General features: G+C 35.8%; 1 protein-coding gene across 1 annotated transcript in view; it reads right to left on the reverse strand.

The window, feature by feature from the left end:
* The window catches only part of Mat89Ba (nucleolar protein 6 Mat89Ba), a 43,947-nt gene extending 27,299 nt beyond the window's left edge, over window positions 1-16,648 (reverse strand). The window contains exons 1-5 of the mRNA XM_067778178.1: window positions 16,507-16,648; window positions 15,157-16,450; window positions 14,811-15,099; window positions 12,598-12,603; window positions 11,281-11,285 (exon numbers count right to left, since the gene is read on the reverse strand). Of these exons, the coding sequence (XP_067634279.1) occupies window positions 11,281-11,285; window positions 12,598-12,603; window positions 14,811-15,099; window positions 15,157-16,450; window positions 16,507-16,518 (1,606 nt within the window). The 5' untranslated portion in view covers window positions 16,519-16,648. The remainder of the gene's footprint in view (window positions 1-11,280; window positions 11,286-12,597; window positions 12,604-14,810; window positions 15,100-15,156; window positions 16,451-16,506) is intronic.
* Window positions 16,649-18,309: the final 1,661 nt, after the last annotated feature.

Here is an 18,309-nt window from a genome sequence, read left to right on the forward strand (position 1 = left end):
ATGTAAATGTTCAGGAGAGAAGAAAAACGGTTTATGTGAAAACGTCTGTAATGTTATACTGAAATCCAGTTTTACAAAGAAGGATACCTTCATTATAAAATGAATTGACGAAATGTGGTTTTAATTTGTTTACGGACAAAATATATAGCAATTTTGAATTATGACTATTTGACTACTCGTACATTCACAATTATTTCATCAAAAAAAGCACATTTCACAATAATACAAGCAAATTTACTTACTCTTTACGTATAAAAAGACACAATTTTAATTAATACACAACAAAGTTAAACTTTTTTGCAACAAGATAGTCATAATTTAAAATAATACGCTTTATGCGTAAAAAAAAACTGTTCACTTGTTCTTAAGCACATTGACACAACTAAAAATAGTACTCATTTCTTGATACAGCGCAAGCGATGCAATCAACACCAAAACTGGCATAACGGTAATTTTCCAGTTAAAGAAGAAAATAATGACAACGAAATTTAAGGGGCAGTTAGAGATGTGTACTGTGAATTGGTTTATGGAAAAACCCAATTTGGAAAAATTTTATGTTACGACTATCCGCTTATTCGTCCAAAAACTTAAGAATAATTATAAACTCACTATCTTATTTTTCCCTAATATTTTGTGGACCGACCATAGCTTTTGAGTACATCCACTAATCGGCGTGGGACACTTTGAACAAGCTTATTTAGAGTACCACCAGGAATCTCCATCGACGAGCTTTCGATTCTGTCTAAGTTCAGACACTGTATCAACAGAAGGTCTTTCCGGATCGTAAACCTTTCTTGATAGGATTCCCCACAAATTTTCTATGGGGTTTAAATCTGGGCTTAAAGCTGGCCATGCTAAAACCAGGACACCGAATTCCTCAAATCACTTCTTTGTTGTTTTTGCTGCGTGAATGGGCGCGTTATCTTGCTGGAAAATGCATTCTTAGTCTTCTGATAACGTTATGAAAGGAAGGAGGTATTCAAATAATGTCTGTTGGTATGATAGCGCATTCATCCTGCCAGAAACAAATGCAATTTTGGACTTAAGTTCACTTTTAAAAGCTGCCCAAACCATGACAGATCCTCCTCCCTGTGCACGTTTAGACATTATTCGAACGTCGTTGCGTAAATCTTGCCAGTAGTAGCGATATCCATCTGGACCATAGAAATTGAACTTTTTTTCATCACTGAATATAACATGTGATCAGATTGTTCCATTTTGTATGTGCCCTTCCGTAAATTTAAGCCTTGCCTCAATGTGCCTTTGTCTTAAAGCCGGTTTTGAAGTGAATTTTCTGTATTGTAGATTTTCTGAAGACGCTGCCCATTTTCTCAAGGTATTAGGATGACAGTTTAGGTTCAGTCGGCTTACATGCTCCAGTGACCGACATTTCCCGAAGGGCGGCCCGTTTTTTGGTGGGAGAAATTTTTTTAGGACGGCCGGAGCGTTTTTTCTTGGCATAGTTTTCACGACCTAGCTTCAAAAAATTTTTAACAACACCTTGTGACCTGTTTATTCCGAAAGCGATTTGTGTTTTCCGCATTTTCGTAAGTCTAATATTCTTTGAATTTCAATTTCACTCAACTGTTTTCCACGTGGCATGGCGCCCTTCGATAAACCAATCAAGAAAATCATTCTAATAAGAGCACTGCACGACTGAGACTGTCCCTGAATTCTTAAACAGAAATGGTAATAACCACCATTCAGTGAAAGATCCTACTAAAACAAAGTTTACAGTTACAGTGTTCAATTACATATAGAGTTTATAATTATTCTCAGCAGAAATGCGTTCTCACTCCTCATTTTTGTTAAAATAACGGACAATTTCTACTGGGCAAAGGCATCCAGTGAGGTAATTTTTCCCAATAACGGAAATACTATTTATACACAGTAGCTTGCAAAAAAATGTAAACATCTCTACATAGCAAAAGTAAATAATATATTTGAGTTTATATTTATTCGCCGCACTGTATGTAATACTCCTATATTCATATATGTAATACTCCTACATTGCTACAAAAGGCTAGGTACATTCCCAAACATCAGAGTGCCGATATATTAGTGTTTAAACGTTTTTGTTTTTGTATTCATGAATCGAATGTACCTAAATTTTAATTTTTTCTTTTCACACTTATGCTGCTACAATCACAAAAATTTTATAGGCTGTCTTGTTTTGATTTCGAATTCAAAACACATTGAGATCATTTTCTATTAGCAATATAGGAGTATTACAAATATATAGCGGTATTACATATGTATATGCCTATATTCCTAATAAAAAATGCTCGCAATGTGTTTTGAATTCGAAATCAAAACAAGACAGCCTATAAAATTGTTGTGATTGTAGCAGCATAAGTGTGACAAGAAAAACTTTAAATTTAGGTACATTCAATCGATTATTGAATACAAAAATGAAAACGTTTCAACAGCAATATATCGGCACTCTGATGTTTGGGAATGTAGCAATATAGGAGTATTACATATGTATATGATTTTTAATCTAAATTCTTATTTTTGGATTATTTTTCCCTATTGTTGCAAGAAACTTCACGGGTTATTGCAGGCTCGAAAAGCACGGACTTTTAAAAAATGATAACAAATAAGGCATAAATCAAAACTGAACAATTGCTTTTGCAAGTTGGATTTCCTTTAGAGAACCGCTTTTCTTTACTGCAAAATAATGAATATTTTCCATTGAAAATTACTTTGAATAGTAGAATTAACTGTGGATGGCGTAGCCGGTGCTGGGTCGGCTCGTTATTATGTGGTTGCGCGGCAGAAGGCCGTCTACTCGAAAAGCTTTTTAACGCAGAAATACTGTGTACTTTTTGTACGGAAATTAAATTTAAGGAGAGGGCGTGACATACATTCAAAATGTTCGAAATCGTGGTTCCTTAAATGGAAAGTCTGCCCGCTTTTGCTTGAAATTTTAGACCTTGTGCTTAAATTTTGAATTTTTTCCATACAAACAAATGCTTTTTTTTCAAAATATGGCCACAGTTTTTCTCATAAAAACAAACTGTTTTTTATTATGAAACAAATAAAATAAAGCATATTTCACATAATTTTGTTGTTTTAAAAATATCTCAAGTTACGATTTTTGTTGAAGCATAAAAAAACTTAAACGTATGAAAACAAATTTTGTTATAACTTCATTGAGCTTAAGTCCGAGTTACATACGTGCTTTTGCTGTGACATGAAAAATTATTTTATATGAAATGCTAAAATCGTTTAATTTTGGAGGCGGGTAACTGTACTTTTTAAGTTATTAATCCAAAAATACGAACCGAAAATGTTAGCCCCTTATGCATAAAAACTGTAGAGTTTAAGATATCCAAAAGTATAAAGGTCTTTAGAATAACTTGATATTCGAGGGAGATATTAAGGCCTTAAATTCCCACATTGTTCAAACAAGTAGTTACGTTCTTATGTTCTGCCACAGAAGAGCTTATGCGAAGTTGATTCAACAGCTATTTGGGATGGATAAAAATTGGCATTAATTTGGTTAAGTTCACCTGTAATTCGGTTGTTTTACCAGTGTTTTTTCTTTCGGTGTAGATAAGGTATTGTGACGAATACTAGCAACACTAAGGGGTACTATCATCTCTAAGCCGATACTAAGCAGTGACTCGTATGCACATCACCATATCAATAATTATGCTTACCCATATGTCCATACGAGCAGCGGAGAAGAGACGCACAAACACATGCATATATCTTATCTGAGATGCTCACAAACGAAGGCAAAAGAAGGCAACTCACGTATAAAAGCGTATATGAGAAGCTATAAACGTAGTTGTGGCTGATGATTTTGTAGCTGATAACTAACTAGTAAATTCTAGATTAGAAAAGCATAGAAGTATGCAACGAGGAAACCAGACAGTATAAAAGGCAGCAACAATAGAGGCACGACAATCAGTTTGATTTAAGCAATCAGTGGCGAAGTATAAGTGTTAATTGTGAAGTACTTTAATAAAGACCATTTTGCATTATTGAATAGTGGAGTTATTTATTCAACAGTTTAGTGATTCGAACGTTAGCAGAAGGTTGCAAATAAGAGGAATTTCAGTAAATTCGTTACAATTGGTGTCAGAAGAGGAATTGTTGAATAAATTCCGAAGATTTCGAGTGCAGCAAGGACATGGCAAAGTGGAGTGAATTGAAGATCCAGCAATTGAAGAAGGAGTTGGAGAGCCGTGGATTGAATACAACCTTCAATAAACTCGAACTTCGGGCAAGACTTACGAGAGGCAATGGAAGCAGAAGGAATTAACGTGGAAGAGTATGTCTTTCCACTTGATGGTGACGAGACAACAACAAAAATTGAGGAGAAAAACGAAACACCGCAGACAATGGCGAACACAGACTTGAACACAATATTAGCTGCAATATCTGCACAAACGTCGACAGTAACACCCAAGATGGAAAAACCACTAGAATCACAGGAGACACGTTTAACATCCAAGATGGAAGCACAGGAGGCACACATTTCAGAAATCTCGTCGCAAATATTATCTCAACTGGAAAAACAAAAGACAAGTATAGCATCCCAACTGGAATTACAGGAGACACGTATAACGTCAAAGATGGAAACACAACCGAAAGAGCAAGAGGCACGCATAACAGTACAACTCGAAGCGCAAGAGGCGCGTATATCATCAAAACTCGAAGCGCGTATGGACGAGAAAATAACGCAGTTTGAGGAAAAAATCGAAGCCGAGGTGGATGCTTTGAGAGGTCGTATACTGGAGTTGCACTTAAATCGCCCAGCTGTTTCAGCAAACAATCCAAAGGTAAAAACACCATCCTTTCGACGGTTCTGTTCCTTTCCAGGTCTTTAAGCTACAGTTTGAGAAGACCGCAGCAGTGAACAACTGGAATGCTGAAGATAAATCTGCAGCTCTATTCGTAGCATTGAAGAGGCCAGCAGCCGAAATCCTACAGACGATTCCTGAAAGAGAGCGGAACAACTATGAAGCACTGGTGGCCACTGTCGAGAGACATTATGGAAGCGAGCATAGAAAACAGATACACCAAATTGAGTTGCAAAACCGTCACCAAAGAGCAAATGAGACTTTACAGGAGTTTGCTCGGATGTTGAAAGATTGGCTCATCCCGCGAATGCGGACGCACCCGTGGAATACACCGAGAGGGTAAAAATCCAGAGTTTTATAAATGGCATACGGGACGTGGAAACGAAGCGAGTGACATACGCAAACCCAAAACCTACATTCACAGAAACGGTATCACATGCTCTGATTCAGGAAACAGCTTCGCTTCTGTGTAAGCCAGTTTTCAAAGCACGCCGTGTGGAAGTAGAAAGGCCAGAGTGGGTAGACGCAATACTGGAGGCGCTGAAAGGATCGCAAAAGCGGAGTGAGAGAGTTATCAAATGCTTCAAATGCGGGAAGCCCTGTCAGATTGCACGTCATTGCGATCTTGGTCCTGGTAGTTACAACTTGGGTGGCCGTAAACGCAAAGCTGGAGGAGATGACCAAGAGCGTGTCAGATGTAAAGAATGAAAACTTGCCTCAGCTATTGAAAGTCCTGTGATATCTATCTCACAAATTGGAAAAAACTCGAGCAGTCTTACCGTCAAAGGAAATTTGGATGGCAAGGAGCGTATACTAACTGTAGATACGGGCGCATCTCATTCCTTGATTCGATCTGATTTAGTCAACAGAAAAGTAAAACCGTTACCTGGAGCAAGGTTGCGTACGGTCACAGGCGAGTATAAACAAGTCCAGGGAGAAGTGATATGTGAATTCTTAATTGGGAAGGTCATGGTTCTACACAAATTCATTGTGGCTGAGATTGTTGATGAAGTCATATTGGGAGTGAACTTCTTAGTTGACCATGACAGCAAGATCGATATGCAGAGAAGCGTTATGCGTTATGAGAATTAGGATGTGCCACTTAACTTCAGTTTGGAAAAAGGGTTCAGCAGTAATCGAGTACTGGTGGAGAAGAGTCGACAAAGACCACAAAAGTCAAAGGCAGCAGATCGGGCAAGGGTTAATGGAACGAATGGGCCAAACAAATCAAAATCGAAAGTACCTGCGGGAAAAACACCGGTATTGACAAACCCTAATGGACGCACAAAAACGACTGAAAGAATTTTTCAGAAAGAATGCAAGGGTGGTTTCAAGCCAGCGCGCACTACTGTTGTGAAACGTCAAGACGATACTGATGATGCAAAGCCAGTCCGTCAAGATCAGGATCTGCGAAGTAGTTCTTCATTGGCAAAGAACAGAGTGTGAGGGAACGGCCCAGGGTAATGAGTAGTAAGATGAAACACAGGTACGACAAGAACTTTAATTCGGAAGGTTTCTTGGAGGGAGATTTGGTACTGCTATACAACCGTCACCGGCGGAAGGGTGTTCCATCCAAATTTCGGTGCAGTTGGGAAGGCCCGTACAAAGTTGTGAAGAAGATCAGTGACACCATCTACCGTATACAAACCATTGGGAAACCACGAAGTAGAAGAGTGGTACATTTGGAGATGCTAGCGGCGTTTAGATCAGGAAATTTGTCTGATCGGGACGATCAGACTTAGGTGGAGGGCAGTGTGACGAATACTAGCAACACTAAGGGGTACTATCATCCTTAAGCTGATACTAAGCAGTGACTCGTATGCACATCACCATATCAATAATTATGCCTACCCATATGTCTATACGAGCAGCGGAGAAGAGACGCACAAACACATGCATATATCTTATCTGAGATGCTCACAAACGAAGGCAAAAGAAGGCAACTCACGTATAAAAGCGCATATGAGAAGCTATAAACGTAGTTGTGGCTGATGATTTTGTAGCTGATAACTAACTAGTAAATTCTAGATTAGAAAAGCATAGAAGTATGCAACGAGGAAACCAGACAGTATAAAAGGCAGCAACAATAGAGGCACGACAATCAGTTTGATTTAAGCAATCATTGGCGAAGTATAAGTGTTAATTGTGAAGTACTTTAATAAAGACCATTTTGCATTATTGAATAGTGGAGTTATTTATTCAACAGTTTAGTGATTCGAACGTTAGCAGAAGGTTGCAAATAAGAGGAATTTCAGTAAATTCGTTACAGTATTCTTTGCATTGTTTTCGTGTCTATAAATAAATGCCAGTATTTTGAAGTCAAGTCAATACACGATGGCCATTTATTTTAAGAAACAAAATTATCAAATATGTACTTGAAACAACCAGACAAGAGAGTACGTACATAAATGAACTTATATACAAACATACTATCTACATATGTTACACACCAATTATTAGACAGACAGATAGATAGCGTAAATCTATGTATATGTATATCTTCTATACGCCTTTGGAACGCTCTTCCCGCAAGACTTTGACAAATAGGAAATGCTCGGCACTTCAAAAATGAGCTGACCACTTTTTATAATGATTTGTAAGCCGAAGATATTTTTGTATTCCTGCTAATGAAAATGTATTATCTCGTCATCTTGTTTCCTTTTTCCCTTTCCCCCTATTGTCTGAATTCTGATTTCTACTTGCTGAATCTCATAACCATATTTGTATACGTATTATTTTAATTTTTACTAATATTATTGTTGTATTGTTTTATTTACTTGTTGTTAATTCTATTGTCATATTAATTTTAAATTTAACTATTTACAATTCCTGACTAGCACTGTAAAATAATTTACCAAATTGTTGTGCTAGGAAAATATTTAAAGAAATTAAATAAATTAAGCTAACGATATATATATTTATGTACAGATTATTAAATACAAGGAACAAAAACGTCAATTGGCCTAATCCTGCGATGGTCATAAAGTCAACTTTTTTCTCAATTATTTTCTTTCGCACCTCCACGTATTAAAATGATGACACCAGTGAAGGGCGTATCCAGCCTTTGACAAAGGGGGGAGGCCAATTTTTTTTTTTAATTTTAGATTCATATATAGCGTATTTATAAGTATAAAGAGTAATGACGTCTAGGTAAAAGCGAAGCCCCTCGGCAGTGTTATCGCGCCTTACATTTATTTATTTTTTTTAATTTAATAGTCAGTACAACGTGTAATTACTTTAGAAATGTGATCCCCCAAGTGAGGTTCAGATTCAACAAAATTGTATTTTTTCACATACTTTATTTAGTTACAGAGATGTATTTTAAATTGCATTACTCATTCTGTGTATTAGAAAAGATCTTTTAACTCCGTATCATTTTCCGCTACCAATTTTCTGTGAGCACTCAGCATACATAAACCTTTGACCACAAAACCAATAAATATATTAAAAAAAACTTTATTTACTATTAGGCGAGATTCTGCCATTGTTGTTCTCAACCACGTCTTTACCCTCCTAGTGCTGAAGGAGCGTTCCACAGTTGCGGTTGTGCAGGGCATTGCAAGCAGATTTCAAGTGCTTCTCTTATTTTTGGACGGAATGCTGTCTCCTCGAATGCACATACAAGATCTGTTGGTCCCTGATTTTGTCAAGCCTTATACCACAATTTCAGTTCATTACCAATACAATATAAATTATAAAAAACCTTGGCAGCGGCAAGGTTGATTTCAATGTCTAAGACTCATCTTTTTGACAATATTTGGATGCAATGTATTCAAACAGAAAGCAGAATTATTTTGCTGTGAAAACCTTTCACTTAGTGAACAAATTAGGGAGTCTAGATGAAGGTGAGGAACTAAAAACCTTTTATGTTCTTGATGTTTAACTTTCAGTTTTGTGTTCTTAGTTCGCGAAGGGCGGTATTTTTTTGTTGATTTAAAATTTACGGATACAGCGCTCCTTTTCCTTTTTTTTGTCCCATTCTAGTGAAAAAAAGGGATAAAAACTGAGGTCCTCTCCAAGATAAGAACTTATTCAACTAAAAGTTTATATAAAATTTGGGATTTTACGATTGCGCGTATTTCCGGTCCTATTTTAGTGAAAAGTCCGACTTAATACCGGCCCAGTGTGTGTTTAAAAAAAAATTTATTTATTCAATTGAAAGCCTGTGGCGCTGCTATTCCCAATTATAGCTTCATTACAGTTTAAAATCGGTTTAAAAGCTGCGTCGGTGAGTATTCTTTTGAAATAAGAACATATTCAGCTTAGCATTTGAAGTAGTCATAAGATCAATTGATCTGATGGCCATTTGAAGTGAACATAATGTCAATTGAATTTTGGCCATTGACCTTACGTTACCCGACTTGTTCAGCAAGACTATTCCGATCATGTTCACAATATTTGTCCTAATTTCGATTATATTGCAATATTCGTAGAATTTTAGGCTTTGAGTCAGAAGTGGAAGAAAACAAAACATATGACCTATTCAACGTCAGTCTGATTATCAGTTAGATAATGTTCACAATTGGGTTGTAGAAGCTATAAAACTTTATATTGAGCTTGAATCCCTATAAATTTTGGTCGCGATAGAAAACGCTTAGGGGATGTCGTACAGTAGCTCAAATAGCCTCTGTGGCACAATCTTTAACCGTCTCCAACCGGAACTAAAGTTATGTGATCTTTTTAACATTGCTATTTTCGTTCTTTTAGCAACTACAGCAATCTAGCCAATTTAAATTAATAAATCCGTTTTTCGGAATTGGTTATGATCGTAGTGAGCCATAGTTTTATACTCAGCGTGTACTTGTACATAAGGGTATTATAAAAATATAGTGTGGCGAATGTTGACATCACTAGCCTGTTAGTAAATAATCACGCAACAACAAAAACATTAAAGCGAGCCACACTGGTGTACATGAACACATAAATCATCATTTATACACATACATAGAAAGCGACGGAGAGCTATCTCGCACACACTGATGTAGTCATCAGCCGAAGTTGTTACTCACACATACACACGCATATATTTAGCTCAATTACCAAGCAGGAGATACAGCAGTTCTAGAAGGCGAAACGTCTAGACTTTAGTAGAAATATGCGAATGAAGCAACGGAGAGTATAAAAGCTGCGCAAGCTGAGTAGTCAGTAATCAGTTTAATTTAAACACGCTATCAGTTGCGAAGTGAAGTTTAATTGTGAAGTATAGTTGTACTACTCCCAACGTAGTCTAATAAAGACCATTTTCCAATACAGAATATTGGAGTGATTTATTCAACAGTTTAGCGATTCGAACGTTAGCAGAAGGTTGCAAATAAGAGCAATTTCCCAAAATTTGTTACAATAGATTTTACAAAAATTACCCGTAAAAAGACTCTCAGGAACAAAACAGATTTTGATGGAGCCATGTCCGTCCGTCCGTTAACACTATAACTACGGCTAAAATTGAGATATCTTTACGAAATTTGGTATGCTGCCTTATCTAGACTCAGAATAGATTGGTATTGAAAATGGGCAAAATTGAACAATATCCCACAAAAAATTTCGAAAAATGGAAAAATGCGATAGTTCTGTACCAAAGACCATTAAAGTGATGAAATTCAATGTGGGTTGACTTTGACAAAAAACTGAAATTTGAAAAAACTTTGGAAAATGGGCATCATGCATGCCGTAAATCAAAAGCCATCGAAGATATCGATTTGAAATTTGGCCTGCTTTAAAAAATGTTTTTTCAACGAACAATGGTACAAATATATTCAATATCTTTACGATTTATGACTAAATTATACTGATATTTCAGTATAGGAAACTATGACCCTTTAACAAATTTTGAAAATGCGCGTGGCCCCCTTTTTAGTTTATCTTTCAAGTATATGCCATAAATCGACCAATTCTAACGAAATTTGTTTTTTTTTTTTTCAAAAAAGTTTTTTGTAAAAATATACGAAGTTGGCTGGAAGCCACGACCGCTTTTTATACCCATCGTAAGTCTACGTGGGCGGCCACCGTGATGATGGTAGCGTGCTCCGCTTACCACACCGAATGCCCTGGGTTCACACCCCGGGCAAAGAAACACCAAAATTTTAGAAATAAGGTTTTTCAATTAGAAGAAAATTTTTCTAAGCGGGGTCGCCCCTCGGCAGTGTTTAGCAAGCGCTCCGAATATATTTCTGCCATGAAAAGCTCTCAGTGAAAACTCATCTGCCTTGCAGATGCCGTTTGGAGTCGGCATAAAACATGTAGGTCCCATCCCGCCAATTTGTAGGAAAAATTAAAAAGGAGCACGACGCAAATTGGAAGAGAAGCTCGGCCTAAAATCTCTTCGGAGGTTATCGCACTTGACATTTTTTTTTAAGTCTACCCTTCTGTACTTCCGTTAACACGATAACTTCACCAAAATTAGTGCACAGTCTTATCTGAACTCAAAATATTTTTGTATTGAAAATGGTCGTGATCAAATAATTTACACGCTTACTTTTTCGATATATAAATTTTCAAAAATTGGAAAAATAGGGCAATGCACTGACATAAACTGCAGGCCGTAAAACAGAAGCCGCTGATACCATTTTGGTTATTGATTTTATATATCGGCCTAAGCAAAATCGTTTGAGGACACCTACTTAAAAAAAAAAAGTTGCTTTAAGATTTAACCATCACAAAATTTGCAATATATTTATGGCACGTACCTACATGACCATTATTATAGATGTTAGTGCCAGATACGAAGAAATAAAAACAACTGTAAGTGGCCCTGGCCCGCTCCTTTTTGTTAGGCTATTCGCACAACTTTTAAACCCAGAGTCGAAAACAAACCATACAATTTTCACCAGATTTGGTAAGAACATTGTTCCTATGCCAGTAACTATTTTATATCTTATGACGGATAATAATATTTGCATACGTATATTTTTAATGTTCGTGGCATTCCTCATTAGGTGTATCCTTAATATTTGTACATATGAGAGCACACAGCTGGGAATGTTCCGCTCGGTTTAGCCCGAATTGAGACTTCTTTTGTTGTTAGTATTACATTGTTATTGTTGTTAGTATTAGTGTTATTGGTTGTATATCATTGTACATGTGTGTGTGTTCTTCGCCCCAGATACTCATTTTCTGCGGGCTTAAAAAAACAAGTTTGATGCGGTTTTCACCCTAATGCATTTTCGCAGAAATATTATGAAGAAACAAAACTTTAGAAGCGGGCCACCTAAAACAACTTGTTTTTGGATAACGAATATAGTTACTTTGTAAAATATTGGCATTTTCTCTGTACTTTGTTTTTAAAATTTCATATATTGCAAAAAAAGTCGACCGTACATTGGAAGAAATAATGCTTCTGTTGATAATATCTAACTTCCGAACGGGTAAATCTATTTTAAACAATATGTTTTTAAAAAATTTTTAGAACTCTATTATATTTTAAGCACAAGCTTTCCCAACAATTCAATGTTGCTAATCTTATTTTTACATCGACTCGAAAAATAAAAAAAGCCGAGGAAAATTGTTTCCCTGTTACGGCGTTTTCACAGTCACTACAGCTGCGTTACGAAACTTTTTTTTTTTTTATTAGCATCGACAATTCCTTAAGGCGAGAAAGCTAGAATGTCCCTAGCAGTTCTTGTAAAGGCAACAATATTTCATAAAAGTAATAGTTTTATCCTTGAAGAAAAATTAATTTAATTGTTTACGAAAGACAAATCACGCAAAATATGGAAATATTAGGCAGATTAAATTACAAGGAACTATCCTTAAAAAAATTATGGACGAAATATATTAAATAGATGACTTTATCCTCTCATTTTCGAAGTTGACGACCATGAACGGCCACTGAACACGTTGATAGGAATATCGTCATTGTGGCAGTATAAACATGAAAATTAGAATCGCAACGGTACAGCGTCTCTTGAGGAAAAATAATTTCATGGCAAACGGCTAAAGAAAAAACCCGCTTTCCACCACAAAAAAGCGATACCGCACGCTAGCTGGTTTTGCGAAATCATAAATTGGACAGGGAACGATTGGCTATGATTCATATTCTCTTATGAGTGCAAAATAAATTTTATTCAGTTAAGGTTCGCGATGCGTAGTAAGCCCAAAATCCGGATTGAGTCAAAACTGCGTTAAGGCAACAGTGAAGGATTGTCCGTATATAATGGTGTGGTGCGCATTGAAAACCGTGAGAGTTGCTTAGATTTTGTTAATGGGGAGTTAAGCTAACTCCGCTGCCTATCGAGCAAGGTAATAATTAATTTTAATGTCCTCTTTTTAGACAATTATGTAAATTTTTTTTTCGAGGATAAGACTATTACTTATATGAAATATAACTGATTTTAAGCAAACTGCTAGGGACTTTCTAACTATCGATGTTAACCATAATAACTAAAAATTTCTTTACGCAGCTGTAGTTACTGTAGAAACGCACTAACAGGGAAAACATTTTCCTCGGATTTTTTTTTTTTGAACGTAAGTGTAGTTTTAGAAATAACGAGAGATTTTCCAAAGCCACCTAAAAAAATTTCAAAGAAATGATAATTCCACTTTAAATTCACAATTTTTCGCCAAATATGAATTTGTTTTAAAAACAAAGTATAGGGAAAGTTTTTAAACTTAACTATCAACTATCTTTGTTATTCAGAAAACAATTTTTTTACGTGTCCCGCTTTTACAATTTTGTCCTTGTAAGAAAATGCTTATTGAAAGAAAGCGGCAAAATAATCAAAAAATAAAAAAAAATTTTTAATTTATATATCAAAAGTATTTTTTTTTATATAATCAAACATTTTTTTTTTTTGTTTTTCCCAATCAACTATTAAGAGCCTCTATCTCTATTACGAAACGCATGGTCGTTTCGTTTCAGAGACGAATCGCTACTGTATTTGCACTATGTTAGACGATGGCAACATATCATTTGACATTTGCTTTCGCCTTCCTGTTTGACATAAAATAACAAATGTAAAGGCCTAACGAAAATGATAGAGAATACCATTGCTAGACGAAATCTTCTGGAGGCGAATCGTTCGCATTACAGAATGAAGCCCTAAGTGCCATTTTCGGAAAATGATTGAAATAATCATTGGCAATAAAAATAAGCGGGTAGACTATACATTATGGGACCAGGGGAAGGGGTTGGGGGTGGGGGTAGGAGGTGCAGGCGACTCCCCCTTTCTAAAAACACCACTCCCACCTGCCGGAGGCTTATAGTTTGATTACAATTTAATATTAAAGTTACCAAAAATATGCCAGAAAACACAGTGAATTGAGCAAAAATGGTGCTACCAGAATTCAAAATATGTATTAATAAAAAACGACTCAATCTATTTTAGTCACGCCTTTTTTATTCCAGATTTTCTATTTTTTTTATGAAGTAAACGTAATTTATTTTAAAAAATCGCATTTTTTTTATGATATTAACATAATTTATTAAAAGTAAAAAATAAAAGGAACAAGTCTGCGTAGAACACCTTTCTGCATAGGCGGCCTTCGGCTGCGCTTATAAAAAATAACCCTGGGCTACGCCATGCCAAGTCCGGGTTGCAGAAGGGTGTACTATGCAGATGGACATTACCGTGGCGGTAGCCACGGTTATACCACACACCCGGACTTGGCAGGGTGTAGCCCAGGGTTATTTTTTATAAGCGCGGCCGAGGGCCGCCTATGCGGAAAGGTGTTCTACGCAGAATTACTGTGCATCGCGCGATTTTTTATTCCAAATTTTCTATTTTTTCGTAAAATAAATAATATTCTTATGTAGATAAAAAGTGATAGTTATACCATGGTAACTTTAATTACTAATTACTAGTAAATTGTTAATAACATTTAAATTTACTTACTGATTCTCGTTGGGGAACTCCCTGAGAACCTATGTGCAAAATTTCAAAGTTCAAACCCCTTTGGTTTACGAACAAAACCAATTGGTCCCTTAATGTATAGCCGACCCAAATATGCATCTAAAAAATTAAAATTTAACAAGTCTATAAAGCTACTAAATGTGATTATTACTTGAGCAAATGATCGAATTGACTGTATAACGGAAACTGTGTCATAAAAAGCATTTGGAAGCTATTTATTTTCATATCGTTTAGCAAGTCAACCGCTATTTTTGCTTCGAGACGTATCCGACGATACAATTCTCGATCAAGGTTAGCGGCTATATTACAAAACCCTGTAACATCTATGAAAACCACCTCATAGTAGGTATGAAATTGTTCCAATGTTGGCTGGTTGGATAGGTCTATGGAGTTATCTGATAGTGAGATACCATTGCCATCCTCATCCCACGCGCTGTAAGCTAAACAAAAAATAAGCATTTCAAACAATATGCTTTGTGTTAATTTAAATAACTTGCCTAATTGATTCCAAATTGTACGTGCAACTTGATAACTACTCATATTTATGTGTAATTTACGTTGTTTGTAAAGATACGCCGCAAACATAGCTAATAAATATGGAGATAATCCTTTAAAACCATTATCAAATTCCCGTTGTCGCAGCCAAATTTTCAACAGTATAAGACCTTCCTGAAAGTTTATACGCTCATCGAAAATCTCATGTAAAAGTTGCTGATTTCTTTGCATAGTGAGATCGAATAGTACATTGGCATTATAATGGGGTGTAGCCAATGGAAGGGACTCTGCATCATCATCACCGAATATGCTGGCACGTAAATTATTGTTCCATGGTACAAATCGATTTAACTTGAAAGTACTCTCCTCTGCAGCCACGAATAGGCGCAAACATAGTTTCTTTGAAATATTAGACTTTTTGCTACCACTATATCCAATAAAAGAAGTTGGCGTTATTTCCAATACCGGCTTAAGCGGATTATTATTACAATAGGTAAATTTTAAAACGTCTGTGGATAGTTCTTTACCAAATTGTTTGCAACTTAGTAACTGATTACCAATATAAGTCAAATAATAAGCACGTTTCTGATCATAAATTAAATTTAGGTAGTTTTCCTTTTGAAAACATTCCTCCGGCATTGGTATGCATATATCAATATTTAATTTTGGACCAATTAAAGTTTGTGTAGCTGCAGCACCAATCAAAAATGGCGATACTTTTGGTTTGATAAATTGGAACTGAAAAACTTTCTGTTGTTGCAAACGCAGGTTTCGTAACGACAATGGAAATTTTAAAGGACTATTTTTTAACCATTCCAAATTATTCATATCCTCTTTTAGCGCTGATGTTTCCAGACTGCTAAGAAATTCGTTAAAATGCTCCAACCAATTTGTTATGTAGTTGGTATATTTGTCTTTAACCTTGAGCTCAGTTAACAATTCTTTGATTTGTAAGCGAAAAAGATTTGAATGAAAAAGATTGCGTGTCTCTTTGAGCTCGTTTATCTCTTCTAACGTTGGAGGCTTTCTTTTATCGATATTGGGCTTCTTACACTTCGCTTGGCTAACATTGCCTAGCTCCTTCGGATGAGCTACGGCTTTACGCTTTGTTCTCAGCTGCTTTTTCGACATTTTTGTCGTGAGCTGGCCCACTCGTTCGGAAAACCCATGATCTATTCCATTCGATTTATTTTTTGGCAAAAGTGAATTGGTTTGTAGATACTCTACATCATCTCCGCTATCGTCTTCGCCCGTACCGTTTTCTAACATTGAATCCGCCGATGCATCACCATCTTCCTAAGTTATATTAAATGATTAAGCTATCGAAAGAGTGTTGTATATGAACGCATTACCTCTTTAACCATATTTCTCAATTAATTACAAAATAACTCCACGTGCCTATAAAAAACGTCGGGACCGTCAAAACAAACGTCAAAAACATATGTCCCAGTAACCATAATGAAGAAGACTCAACAGTGGTGAACTGTTATTCTCGCATCTTTTAACAATTGGCACTGTCAGGCGGTGATTTTTGAGTGCTTCAAGGTGGTGTGTACAAAATTTAAAAATATTCTTTTAGAAAAATTGCAATTAAAAAAAATACATGCATAAGAAGCAAATTATTTTTTTTAATAATTCTGAACCCTTATGCGTATGCATAGGTCTGGAAACAACGGTACAAAGACCAAGAAAAATAAAAATTGCTAGTTTCAAAGAAATATTCACCCAGCTGCTTTCCTAATGTGCTAAAGTGTGGTCACAAAATCGTATAGTTTTTTTGCCGCAAATGTTTTTGTGGAAAGACAATTAGTGCAGACAATTTATAAAAAATATCTTTATATTTATGTATAGTTGAAACAGATTGTTTAAGTAGTAAAATATATATAAATATTTAAATTTTTCTTTTCATCAAATTATATTTCAACTTCATATTATTTTATTTAAAAAGTGTATAGGCCTGCCTAGACCAATGGTTCCGTACACCATTAGGTACATGAAAATCCCTACAAGAAACGCTGATAGTTTTACTAATACACTCACACTTGTAATTGACAATGCTGATCCTGCGATGACGTAAACATTGATACTCAAATTTATGTATGTTCCTTTGTTCGCTCACGCATGTCCGCATGTTCCCAACGACAGCCTATAATCATGAAAAAGGACTCACACTGGGATAGCTTTGGACACCTGGTACAGAACAAAAGAGACAGATACATAATTCACAACGGAATTTTATGTATGCGAGAACAGTTTATCCGATTTAATCATGTTGTCACTACTGACTGTCATATGACAATCAAATGATTATCACGGTCAATCACGGTTGTTTTGTTATTTTTTAAATTCCGCCATTTTCAACCGATGAAAACCATATAAAAAATAAGTTTAAAAAATGAAAAAGAGAGCATTTCAAAGCTCCATGCTAAAAGAAAAAAAAATCGAAAATAATATTAAAAAATACCAAAAGCTGTCGGAATGTATGGGGCGCACTCAAAAAATTGATATGCGAAAAATAATAGTGGTTAGTGGTGATTCATTTTTAAATGTGTTTCCGCATGAGGAAAGCGCTCTTCTGTTGTTTTGTTATTTTTTTAATTTAAATTGAACATTCTGAACTCGAATTCTTATAAAACTATTTATTTTAAACAAATAAGAAACACGTATGCTTTTATCACGTACAAAATTAAAAAAGTAATGAATTAAAGTAAATAAAAAGCAAAAAGCATTGTTTCATTTTTGGCGGAATATAATAATGGTCATTTATGATAGTATAACAGTCAAACCTGATATCTACAGTATACTATCATTTGTGACACTTTTTGATTGTTAGAGTGTCAGCATTGATCCAGGAAAAGGAATGATAGTGAGCAGTATGGCTATATACTTAATCAGAAGGCCATGTTGGTGTGTAAGAAGGAGACAAAAACTCACACGTACACAGTTGTTTACATCACATTTGCGCAAGTCCCCTTAAGTTTGTGATAGAAAGTTTGTATGAGGCGCTGATCGTTAGGTTGACATTGCTGACAATCAGGTGATAGTCATATGATAGCCAGTATTCTTGTTGGGATGGTATACCCATAAAGCTTAGGACACATTGAGCTGCTTACACTAGCAAAATGGCGCGATTCGGCCATGAGCGGCAATTTTAA

The sequence above is a fragment of the Eurosta solidaginis genome, chromosome 1 (assembly GCF_040869045.1).
Source record: "Eurosta solidaginis isolate ZX-2024a chromosome 1, ASM4086904v1, whole genome shotgun sequence".
In the NCBI taxonomy this organism is placed as follows: Eukaryota; Metazoa; Arthropoda; class Insecta; order Diptera; family Tephritidae; genus Eurosta; species Eurosta solidaginis.